This window comes from Jaculus jaculus, chromosome 11 (genome assembly GCF_020740685.1).
Source record: "Jaculus jaculus isolate mJacJac1 chromosome 11, mJacJac1.mat.Y.cur, whole genome shotgun sequence".
NCBI lineage: Eukaryota > Metazoa > Chordata > Mammalia > Rodentia > Dipodidae > Jaculus > Jaculus jaculus.
The window spans coordinates 50,003,317-50,015,937 of NC_059112.1; the positions used below are offsets into that span (position 1 = coordinate 50,003,317).

General features: G+C 40.0%; 1 protein-coding gene and 1 non-coding gene across 2 annotated transcripts; both read left to right on the forward strand.

Moving 5' to 3' along the window:
• The first annotated feature begins 1,574 nt into the window (after positions 1-1,574).
• LOC123453398 lies at positions 1,575-1,682 on the forward strand. Its single transcript, XR_006632791.1, has one exon. It is a non-coding gene; the product is annotated as a U6 spliceosomal RNA (small nuclear RNA).
• Positions 1,683-10,098: 8,416 nt separating this feature from the next.
• Positions 10,099-11,655, forward strand: LOC123453269 (eukaryotic peptide chain release factor subunit 1-like). Its single transcript, XM_045130075.1, is given in 2 exon segments — positions 10,099-10,480; positions 10,483-11,655. Coding segments are annotated over 2 exon segments (1,311 nt in total). The 5' UTR covers positions 10,099-10,134; the 3' UTR covers positions 11,448-11,655.
• Positions 11,656-12,621: the final 966 nt, after the last annotated feature.

Genomic DNA, 12,621 nt, shown 5'->3' on the forward strand with positions numbered 1-12,621 from the left:
AATATATCATATGGGATCCTCTGGTTTCAGAGAATGGAACACTCAGGAGCCATAGATCATTGTTAAAAAATTTTCAGTGCCAGGGATGGGATACCACCAGTGAGGTTTTGGCCAAGGAGGACTTGATGCCCCCAAAACATTATAGGCCATTGCCAAGGCAATGGTTTCCTTGGTTTCCCACCAGGAATAGATGGTAAAACCCTATTGCTGAAGACTCCACATACTTGAGCTGCAAGGCCACTGAGAAATCCTACTGGAACTGAGCTGATAACCTCCTCCATGTAGACCAGATGACAGAAAGCTGAAAGAAGCCATTCTACATGTAGTTCAATGGGAGAAAGAGATACCACCAGTAAAGATACTCAACAGTGGACACTGCAAGCCTTATAATTGGCCAGCCAGGCCAAATCAACCAACGGGTGCAATAGTGACACATCTGTCATGGTGGAAACCAACTGCCCTCCAATTGGACTGGAGGCCCTGTCCATGGGGGGTAACATATCCCTGATACTGAAAACTTAAAACAGGGCTAGTCATGAGCCCTAGGGGTGTAACATCTGCTGATGTCTGGAAAAATGTATATACTATGCTTATCAAACTGCTCAGTAAGCACTTCTCTTAATATTCATACCCTTATATTAATGCTACTCTCACTTTGGGTAGAAAATCTTCTCTTTTCAGATGGCAGTGACGTTAGGATGACTCAGAAGGTATCATAGTGCTGGAAAGAAGTGAGTGGAGTACTGAGTAACATCTCGATCACACCTTCCAAGGCTCAGGGTCTAATGCGGAAAAGGTGGCGGAAAGAATGTAAAAGCCAAAGGAAGGGTAGGACTCCATACAACGTGCTCCCTCCAGACATAAAATGGCCTCATAGTGCCTGACACTACCTACACAAGGCCATCATAAGAGTAGGAAAAGATCATGACATCAAAATAAAAGAGAGACTGATTGAGATGGGGAGGGGATATGATGGAGAATGGAATTTCAAAGGGGAAAGTAGTGGGGGAGAGGGTATTACCATGGGATACTTTTTATAATCATAGAACATGTTAGTAAAAATTGAGAAAAAAATAAAAATAAAATAAAATAAAAATTTCTAGAATTGAATTACAATAAAAATAGAACTTGCCAAAACTTATGGGACAAAATGAAGGCACTCCTAAGGGTAAATGCATGAAATGCCTTCAAAGCAAAGATGGAGGGCTAGAGGGATTGCTTAGTGGTTAAGGCATTTGCCTGCAAAGCCTAAGGTGCCAGGTTCAATTCCCCAGGACCCACGTCAGCCTGATACACAGTGGCTGGAGGTCCCAGCATACCCATTCTCTCTCACTCTTCCTCTGTCAAATAAATAAAAATAAAATATTTTTAAAAAACCAAAGATGGAGTGATCCCAAATCAATAACCTATCCATCCACTGAAAAGCATTCAAAAAACAAAGAGAATCCAACACTAAGACCTCCAGATGGTAGTAAATAATCAAGACCAGAGCAGAAATTAATGACTTGAAAATGAAGAAAAGGATGAAGAAAATTGATGAAAAAAAGAGGTGGTTCTTTGAAAAAATAAACAATGTACTTGCTTAAACAGCACATATTCTAAAAATTGGAATGATACAGAGAAGATTAGCATGGCCCCTGTGCCAGAATGACACACAAATTCATGAAGTGTTCTATATTTTTAATGCCAATCTTACCAAAAGCAATATAGAGATTTAATGCAATGCCAATAAAAATCCCAATGTCTTTCTTCACAGCGATAGAAAAACTGTCTAAAAATTCATATGGAATGGCAGAAGGCCTCAGATATCCAAGCATATCCTCAGCAAAAGAAACACTTCTAGAGGCATCACCACACCTGATTTAAAGCTATGCTATAAGGCCATAGTAATAAAAACACGGTAGTGGCATAAAAACAGAAATACAGGCCAACTGGATTTTGAGTCAAGTAACTATAACTACTTGATATTTTGACAAAGGCCCTAACAATGTAGAGTGGAAAAAAGACAACATCTTCAACAAATGGTGCTGGATAAACTGGATAACCATATGCAGAAAATTGAAACTTTAGCTACACATTTCACCATCCACAAAAATAAAGTCCAAATGGATCAAAGACTCCAATATAAGACTGGAGACTTTGCTACTACTGAAGAAAAACATAGGGGAAACTTTCCCATATTAGGAGAGGGAAAAAGACTTCTTGAACAAAACCCCAGTAGCTCAGGAAATTAAACAATCACTCAACCATTTGGATCTCAGGAAGCTGACAAGCTTTGTCACAATCAAACAATAAGCAGAGCCAATAGATTTCCCACAAAATGGTAGAAAATCTTTGCCTGATACACATCGGACAGAGGACTAATTTCAAGAATCTACAAAGAACTCAAAAACCTAGACAATAAAAAGTCAAATAACCCATTCACAAAATGGGGCAGAGAACTGCACAGGGAGTTCTTGGAGGACAAAATACAAATGGCAAACACTCACTTAATAAAAAGTTCAACATCCCTAATCATCAGAGAAATGAAAATTAAAACAACTATGTGATTCTAACTTACCCCCTAAGGATAGCAAACATTAAAAAAAAAATCTAATGACAGCAAATGCTGGCGAGGTTGCGGAGAAATAGGAACCCTCATTCACTGTTGGTGGGAATGCAAGCTGGTACAACAGTAAGGAAAGAAATAGGGAGACTACTAAAAAGGATTACCATGGAGGTACCTGCAGGCCCAGTTATTCCCTTACTGGACATTTACCCTAAAAGCTCCAAACCTCAGCTCAGAGATATCTGCTCAACCATGTTTATAGCTGCTGAATTCATAAAAGCTCAGAGCTAGAATCAATCCAAATGTCCATCATTAGACAAATGGATAACTATGATGTGGTATATCTACACAATGGAATTCTATAAAGCAGTAAGAAAAAATGATACAATGAAATTTGAAGAAAAATGGTCAAACATGGAACAGATCATTCTCAGTGAACTCACCCAATCACAGAAAGATAATTGTTGCATGGTCTCACTCATCTGTGGCTCCTAACATGAATCTGCCTGTGATGCTGACATACCTAATATGCATCTTGAGGACTGGACAATAGGGATGGTGAGGCAGGAGGGGAGGGCAATGGTGGGGAAGACAAAAAACTGGACCCAAATGGAAATGGTACCATAAAATCCTATATCCTGAAAGACATACTAAAACGTCAAACCTTCATCAGGTGCTTAGAGAGAATACCTGATTCACAGGGGCCTGGAGAGGGCATAATAAAGACTATCCTCAATCTTCCCTTGTTTCTCTCTCTCTTTTCTCTCTTTCTCTTTTATATTACCTGTATTTTTCTTCCTTCTCCTTTGGCACTGACCTGTAACTCCAAGTACCAGCATATGAGTAACATCCACAATAAGCTGTTGATGAGAGAGACCTACAAGGTTTCCCAAAAGAAGACAAAATTCTGTCAGAGTACTTGATGACCCACCAAAGGTTAATGGTAAGGCCCTACTGATGAAGACACCATATGCTGTTGGGATGGAACATGGAGCAACCCAGCTGGAAACTAGAGGACAGTCAATTTTACATCATGGATGGTTATCAGTTTATGTGGGGCAGGGTTGAGATGTGGTAGTTTGATTCAGGCATCCCCCATAAACTTAGGTGTCCTGAATGCTAGGTTTCCAGCTGATGGAGATTTGGGAATTAACACCTGTTGGAGGCAGTATATTGCTGGGGACAGGCTTATAGGTATTATAGCCAGTTTCCCCTTGCCAGTGTTTGGCACACTCTCCTGTTGCTGTTGTCTACCTGACATTGGGCAGGAGGTGATGTCTACCCTCTGCTTATGACATTTATTTTCCCTGCCATCATGGAGCTTCCCTTTGAGTCTGTAAGCCAAAATAATCCCTTTTACTCACAAGAAAAAAAATATGATGTAGCCACCTAGATGGAGGCTGAAATATAAGAGGGCATCAGGAAAACCCCTAATAATCTGAACAAGGAGTACACTTTAGTGAGGAATTCATATTGGTGTTTGCTCATTAATTAAAACAAGTATATAAAACTGATACAAGATGTTAATGATATAGGAAAGTAGGTGTGATGCCTATGAGAACTTTTGTAATGTCTGTTCTTAAATTTTGTAAACCCCAAATCCATATGAAATAAAATGCTTATTTCCAAAGCTCAGGGTCTACTGCAGAGGAGGTGGTGGAAAGAATTTAAGAGCCAAAGGAGGGGTAGGACACCTTACAACATGCTCCCTCCAGACATAAAATGGCCTGGATATCCATGACCTCATAGTGCCTGACACTACCTGCACCATACCATCATAAGAGGAGGAAAAGATCATGACATCAAAATAAAAGAGGAACTGATTGAGATGGGGAGGGGATATGATGGAGAATGGAATTTCAAAGGGGAAAATAGGGGGGAGAGGGTATTACCATGGGATATTTTTTTAAATCATGGAAAATGTTAATAAAAATTGAGAAAAAAAAGAATCTACAAAGAACTCAAAAACTAAACAATAAAAAAAAAAAAATCAAGCAAACAGTACAATCAAAAAATGGGGTAGAGAATTCTCAAAGAAATCCAAATGACCATTACATACTTACAGACATGTTCAACAACTTTAGTTATCAGAGAAATGCAAATCAAGACAACTCTGAGAATTCACATCACTCTAGTCAGGATGACACACATCAAAAAACTGAATGGGGGCTGGAGAGATGGCTTAGCGGTTAAGCGCTTGCCTATGAAGCCTAAGGATCCCGGTTCGAGGCTCGGTTCCCCAGGTCCCACGTTAGCCAGATGCACAAGGGGGCGCACACGTCTGGAGTTTGTTTGCAGTGGCTGGAAGCCCTGGCGCGCCCATTCCCTCTCTTTCCCTCTATCAGTCTTTCTCTCTGTGTCTGTTGCTCTCAAATAAATAAATAAAAAGATGAATGAAACTATAATAAACTTAGCAATAACCAAACCTTCTAGATCTCTACTAGTAACTATTAAAAATAAAAAAACTGAATGGCCAGGCATGGTGGCACACACCTTTAATTCCTGCCCTCCAGAGGCAGAGGTAGGAGGATTGCCATGAGTTCAAGGCCACCCTGAGATTTCATAATGAATTCCAGGTCAGCCAGGGCTAGAATGATACCCTTCCTCAGAAAAAAAAAAAAAACTGAATGACAATAAATTCAGGTGAGGTTGCATGGTAAAAGGAATGCTTACCAACTGCTGGTTTGAGTGCAAACTAGTACAACCACTATGCAAATCAGTATGAAGAATTACAAAAAAAAAAAGATGAAAATAGATGTAACATTTGATCCTGCTATACCACTCCTGGAAATATACCCTAGAGACTCCATCCACTCTTTACTACAGAGATACTTGCTTAGTTATGTTTGTTGTTACTCTATTCACGATAGCTAGGAACTGGAATCATCCCAGATGCCCATTAACTGATGAATGAATAACAATGGAATTCTATCATATAAGAATAAGTGGTGAGGAAAAATAAAGTAATAAAAGTTGCAAAAAATGAATGGAGTTGAAAAAATCATTCTAAGCAAGGACATTCAAGCACAGAAAGACAAATGTTGCACGTTCTCTTTCATTTGCAGTTCTTAGCTGGGATCATATGGAGAAGAGTGCAAATGGTAGTAAGCATCAGGAATATGGACATAAAACTAGAATGAGACCAGGTGAAAGAAGAAATATGAGTAGAGGAGAGGAAAAGTTCCATGACAGGCGAGGGGAAGGACAGAATATAGGGGATGGGAAAGTCTTGGAGGCATAGGAGATAGGGAGGGTGGATTGGGAAATACACAAAAGTTAGACACCATGAATCTGTTCCATAGAAACTCTCCATCTGGCTAACATTCTACAAGATATAACCAACAATGAAAGGATAGTGGGGACAGTTTAAACAGAAGCACCTTGTACAATGTGAGAAAAGCTTAACCTTAAAGCCGTGGGCTCTGGCAAGTAAATCCCAGGGCCAGAATAGGACTACTCCCCACTCCTCAAAAAAAAAAAAAAAAAAAAAAACAGTGAGCTGTTAGCCAGGAAAACTCATGAGGTCCCTAAAACAATGTATGCCATTGCCAAAACAGTTGATTACCTGCCAGAGCTAAAACATAAGTTTCGATTGCTGAAGACACCACAGACTATGTCATAGGACATTGGGATATGATGCTAGAATTCAGAGGGTGACCAACTTCCTCCTGGCTAGCCCTCACAGTGCTAGAAAGAACTATGGTGGCTGCTGGAGGACAGTGGTCACCAACAGCATAAATAAGCAGGGGACCTTGAAAATTACAAAAACCAACCACTGGACAAGAAGTATATATACACTTATGCAATAATGGCACACAGCCTATGCAGGTAACCAACTGTTTTCTGATTGTGCATGAGCCCACTCAGAAGGAGAGAACTCTTACCTAGTACTGGAAACAAAGTCAGAATACCGTGATTAGGAAACTGAAAGACTCTAGAAAGAAGCCCTCGCTGGTCACTGGAGATAAGAGTAGGCTTACAAACCAAAAAATTTCTCAAATAACTATACATAGCCCCTTTAACTCAAACTGTTCTAACTCTTGGTTGGATAATCTCTTTTATTTTACACATGGCAGAGAAATTGGAGGAGTACATAGATCCATCAATATGACAAAAATAGCCTACTGCCTACCATAAGATATGCTACCTCTACAATATCTGTCAGGGTCCAATAGAAATTGCAGAGGAAGCAGTGACATGAATACTGCTCTTACTGCTAGCCTGACAACCATCTCCATGGAAACATTGACAGACACTGTGGCCAATCAAAACCCATTAAAGCAGAAATTTAGAGGCTACAGGGAACTCAACATGAAGTGAGACTACTAACAGGCCTACCATGGCTCAGAAAACATTCAGAAGAGGGGGGAAAGGACGGTAACAGCCACTGAATGGGTATAATTACCCTGAGGCACAGTCTCCCCCTTACGACACAGGCATTGACTGAGACTTTCATGACTCCATAGTGAATACCATAACTCCTCTGAGATGTGCCCCCAGGAAAATGGGAGCAAGGGTAAAATAATAAAGGAGTAAAACATGTGTGTGTGTGTGTGTGTGTGTGTGTGTGTGTGTTTACATATACATCCACAAAGGTTTCAGAAGCACTCAAATTTTGCATTGCCTAGCCTGAAACTATATAGAAAGAATCAGAGGTGAACTTTTGGAGTGTAAACTGCTTCATTTTTGACTTTAATATTTCATTGGCCTATATCATGAATGAACATAAAACAGAGTTTGAAGCATTTGCAAGCTGAATAGTTGACAGAAGTCTCCAAATGAGCTTATCTTCTCCAACTTTAAATGAATTTTGTTGAAAAAAGCATGAGTATATTGCGTAAGGGCTGAGCTATAATTCAAGCCAGGTGTGGTGGTACCTGTGTTTAACCCTACCACTCAAGAGGCTGAGGAAGAAGGATCACTTTGAGTATGTGGCCATCCTGGGCTACAGAGAAAATTATAGATTAGTCTGGGCTAGAGTGAAACCTGGCTTCAAAAACAAAACAGAAAAATACAACACCTGTAATTGATATCTTCATTGGGTTTTACATTTTCCAAAGTTACCAAAAATAACATGCTGTGTAATTAATCCCCCCCCAAAAAATTAGAGGTGATGCCCTCAGTGTAGATGTCATCACAGTCACCAAACACATACACATAAAAAAAAAACTATTAAATCATTAAGAATACTTATTTCCTTGTATTTTGTTCTCCTGGTCTAACGTTTCAAGACTATAGGAATGCAGGTTATGCTGGATTTTATTTAGAAAAAAAAAAAGATTTTTTTCCCCACATATACTTTATTCCACTTTTAATTTATACCAGTATAAAATGGGCATTTGGACTCTATGATCACAAATGCAGGTGCATCTTAGCCCATCCTCAGGAAGAACAATGCAGAAACAATGATGTTCTATGGCTCACAGAACTATAAATATAAAATCCATAAATCATGTTCTAGCACTCCTTCTGTTCATGTGATTTATATTGTCATGCCATATTTAATGTGTATGCTTACCTGTAAAATTAAAATATGATTACTTACTGCCTTCTTAATAGCCTCAAGGAATAGCTAGCATAATAGATTTTACTACTAAAATATGGGTGTTATGGGCAGCTATATAGTCAGGCCTGAGTGAAAAATAACTGAGCATCAAGTTTTAGGCTGGCATATCATGAAGTTTGAAAATCCCAGCTTTAGACAGAAATAATTCTCCTCAAAATTTGATAAAATGTTTTCTGTAAAAAATGTATACCATGGAGCTAGGGAGATGGCTTACTGGTTGTGGTGGTTTGATTCAGGTGTCCTCCATGAACTTAGGCGTTCTGAATACTAGGTTCCCACCTGATGGCAAATTGGAATTATAGCTTTCTGGAGGCAGTGTATTATTGGGGGCAGGCTTATGGGTATTATAGCCAGTTTCTCCTTCCCAGTGTTTGGCACACTCTCCTGTTACTGTTATCCACACAGTGTTAGCCAAGAGGCAATGTCAACCCTCTGCTCATGCCACCATTTTCCCCTGCCATTATGAAGTTTCCTCAAGTCTGTAAGCCAAAATAAACCCCTTTCTCCACAAGATGTTCTTGGTTCAGTGATTTCTGCCAGCAATGCAAACCCGACTGCAGCAGTAAAGTTGGTACCAGAAGTGGGGTTGTTGTTGCTTGAAACCTGACTGTGTGGCTTTGGGCTTTTAGAGCTTATTTTCAAGAAGAATGTGAAAGGATTTGAAATCTTGGTCTAAGGGATGCCTTGCAGCACTATAAGAACAGTTTGAAGGACTATTCTGCTCAGAGTTTAAAGACCTGAATGCAGTAAGAGCTAAGGACTGTGACTGAGAATGAGAAAGAGCTTTGTCTGGACTGAGCTAAAAGCAGATCATGTGAGAGACTTGTTGTTTTAACCATATCCTGAGAATCTGTGCAGATTTTCACTGTGTAGAAATATATTGTGAGCAGAGGGATATGGGCACAGAAAAAATGAAATCTTTGATCCAAAACTTCTGCATGTTATGCTGTAATTATAAGAGAGATTACAACCATTGAAATTGGACCAGCTTACCTGCATTGGGACAACAGAAAGAATGCAGACTGGTCTTTTTAAGGGGCCTGAATGCTGAAGGAATGTCCTGTTCTTCAATGTCTGCTTTATTCCCCCCTGAATGAACAAATTGGCACCCCATCTGGTATTTTGCCACTAGGCCTAACCTAATTGAAAAAAATTGGGACTGGAGCAATGGCTTAGCAGTTAAGACACTTGCCTGCAAAGCGAAAGGACCTTGGTTCCATTCCCCAGGACACATGTAAGCCAGATGTGCAAGGTGGTGCATGTATCTGGAGTTCATTTTGAGAGGCTTGAGGCCCTGACATGTCCATTCTCTCTCTCTTTCTATCTCTGTGCCTCTTTCTTTCTCTCAAATAAATAAAAATAAAACATTAAAAAAGTAAAAAGTCAGAAGAGCCTCAAGAGAGAAATAAATGAAATGAAGATGAGGCAACAAATAGAGGTTCATAATAACAACCTGGTTAAGCTTAATGAAGACATGATGAAATGCAAGAATTAATTTCAGAAAGCATCAACAAAATCAGACCTCAAACTGAAATCGTACCTCAAAAATGAAATGGAGGGCTGGAGAGATGGCTTAGCAGTCAAGGCGCTTGCCTGCAAAGCTCAGAACGCATTTCCAAATCTCCAGGTCCTACTTTAAGCCATTTGCAAAGTGACACAAGTGTTCAAGGTAGCACACGCACCACAAGGGGGCACACACATCTGGAGTTCATTCATAGCAGCTGTAAGGACCTGTGAACCCATCCTCCCTCTCTCTCTCTCTCTCTTTCTCTCTCTATCTCTCCCTTCCTTTCTCTCTCTAAAAATAAAATAATAAAAAAAAATTAAATGAACATGATGCACAAAACACAACAGAGAACAAAAATCAAATAGAACTTTAAAAAACCTCTCTAGGTCCCTGGTGGAGGAAGTGAGATCAGAGGCCCCATGTGAGTGTATTGCAACACATGCAGCTGCCTAGAGAGAGGGAGGAGCAGCAGCTGCCCCGGGGACGGGCCCATAGGGAGGAGGAGGCGAGAAGATGGAGGACGACCCCTGCGCTGCTGATAGGAACGTGGAGATCTGGAAGATCAAGAAGCTCATTAAGAGCTTGGAGGCGGCCCGCGGCAATGGCACAAGCACGATATCATTGATCATTCCTCCCAAAGACCAGATTTCACAAGTGGCAAAAATGTTAGCAGACGAATTTGGAATTGCATCTGACATTAAGTCACGAGTAAACCGCCTTTCAGTTCTGGGAGCCATTACATCTGTACAACAGAGACTTAAGCTTTATAACAAAGTACCTCCAAATGGTCCGGTTGTTTACTGTGGAACAATTGTAACAGAAGAAGGAAAGGAAAAGAAAGTCGGCATTGACTTTGAACCTTCAAACCAATTAATACATCTTTATATTTATGTGACAACAAATTCTATACAGAGGCTCTTACAGCACTACTTTCAGATGACAGCAAGTTTGGCTTTATTGTAATAGATGGCAGTAGTACTCTTTTTGACACACTACAAGGAAACACAAGAGAAGTACTGCACAAATTCACTGTGGATCTTCCAAAGAAACATGGCAGAGGATGTCAGTCAGCCTTGCGTTTTGCCCGTTTAAGAATGGAAAAGCGACATAACTATGTTCGGAAAGTAGCAGAGACTGCTGAGCAGCTGTTTATTTCTGCGGATACAGTGAATATGGCTGGTCTCATTTTAGCTGGTTTGGCTGACTTTAAAACTGAATTAAGTCAATCTGATATGTTTGATCAGAGGTTGCAATCAAAACTTTTAAAATTAGTTGATATTTCCTGTGGTGATGAAAATGGATTCAACCAAGCTATTGAGTTATCTACTGAAGTCCTCTCCGACGTGAAGTTCATTCAAGAGAAGAAATTAATAGGGCGATACTTTGATGAAGTTAGCCAGGACACAGGCAAGTACTGCTTTGGAGTTGAAGATACACTAAAGGCTTTGGAAATGGGAGCTGTAGAAATTCTAATAGTCTATGAAAATCTGGATATAATGAGATATGTTCTTCATTGCCAAGGCACAGAAGAGGAGAAAATTCTCTATTTAACTCCAGAACAAGAGAAGGATAAATCTCACTTCACAGACAAAGAGACTGGACAGGAACATGAGCTGATTGAGAGCATGCCCCTCTTGGAATGGTTTGCTAACAACGATAAAAAATTTGGAGCTACATTAGAAATTGTCACAGATAAGTCACGAGAAGGATCCCAATTTGTGAAAGGATTTGGTGGACTTGGAGGTATCTTGCAGTACCGAGTAGATTTCCAGGGAATGGAATACCAAAGAGGAGATGATGAATTTTTTGACCTTGATGACTACTAGGTAGTCGACATGGGTCCGGCAAATCGTGCCTCACCCTCCAGCATCCAACCCAAGGAGCATACCCGTGGTGGAATCCAAACAGATCCCTGCCTTACAATTGGAACATTTCCAGAACTCAATCCATGAGCATTGGATACTGAAAAGAAAAGTGAAACAAAACCAGACCCAACCCACACTTTGGTTTGTCATGGTATCAGCTCAGCAGCCTGCAGCTAAGTTCCCAAATGCCACTTTGGACTAATTTAAAAAGAAAGAATCCCAGTTTTTACTTTTACTTGATGGCGAAATTGGTTGCTCTTGTATTTTATGACAAATGATTTTTTTAACCTTCATACTAGAAGCAAAAATACTTTAACTGCTGTAAACCTTCAAAATTTAATAGAAGTGAGATCATACTGGTTTGTTTCTTATTTTTGATTGGGGGAAAATATTAAACTGCTGCATTTTGCAGTGACCCATTTACATGGCGTTCTCAGCTTAGACTGCATAAGAAGAAATACATGGGGTGAAATGTTGGAACCATTTCTCTCTTGGTCTCTGTTTAATGTTGAAAGGGTGAGCTAATAAGAGGCAATTTTAATGTCACTCCTTCATACTCCCCCCACCTCCCAGACTGTCAGTTTCAGAGATGCAGCTCGCATTGCAAAGTTAAATTGACTGACGAAGCACTGGGGCCAGTATATTGTTTACCTCCATCTACTTGGCAGGCACATTTGTGTCCAGCATTTGGGAACCCTTTGTATCACTATCTTTGATAAGGGTCCCTATAATCTCAGCCTACTAAAAACCAGTTTGGGTTGGATATGATGGGGCTTCTGTGCTCTTGCTGGGATTGGGAGAAATAAAACATGCAATTTAAATGGAAGCAAAAAAATTAAAGATTATTTTATTTTGCTTGGGTCTATTCTCAGTAAAGGGTGGTAGTCCTGTTTCCTTGTGTTGGATGGCATGAGATTATGTGAATGTTTTGATTTTTGATTTTTTTTAATGAACTGCAAGATTTCTCACAGGAACGACAGACATGTATGACCATGCATGTAATTATAAGCCCCTAGTGGGGTTGGAGCATCCGTTTCAAATGTAGGACTTAAAAGCACCTCTCAGATAAAAAATTATTGGAGGGTGGGCAGGGGTGGGATGGTATGGGACATAGTTTCTGGCACCATAGACTAAA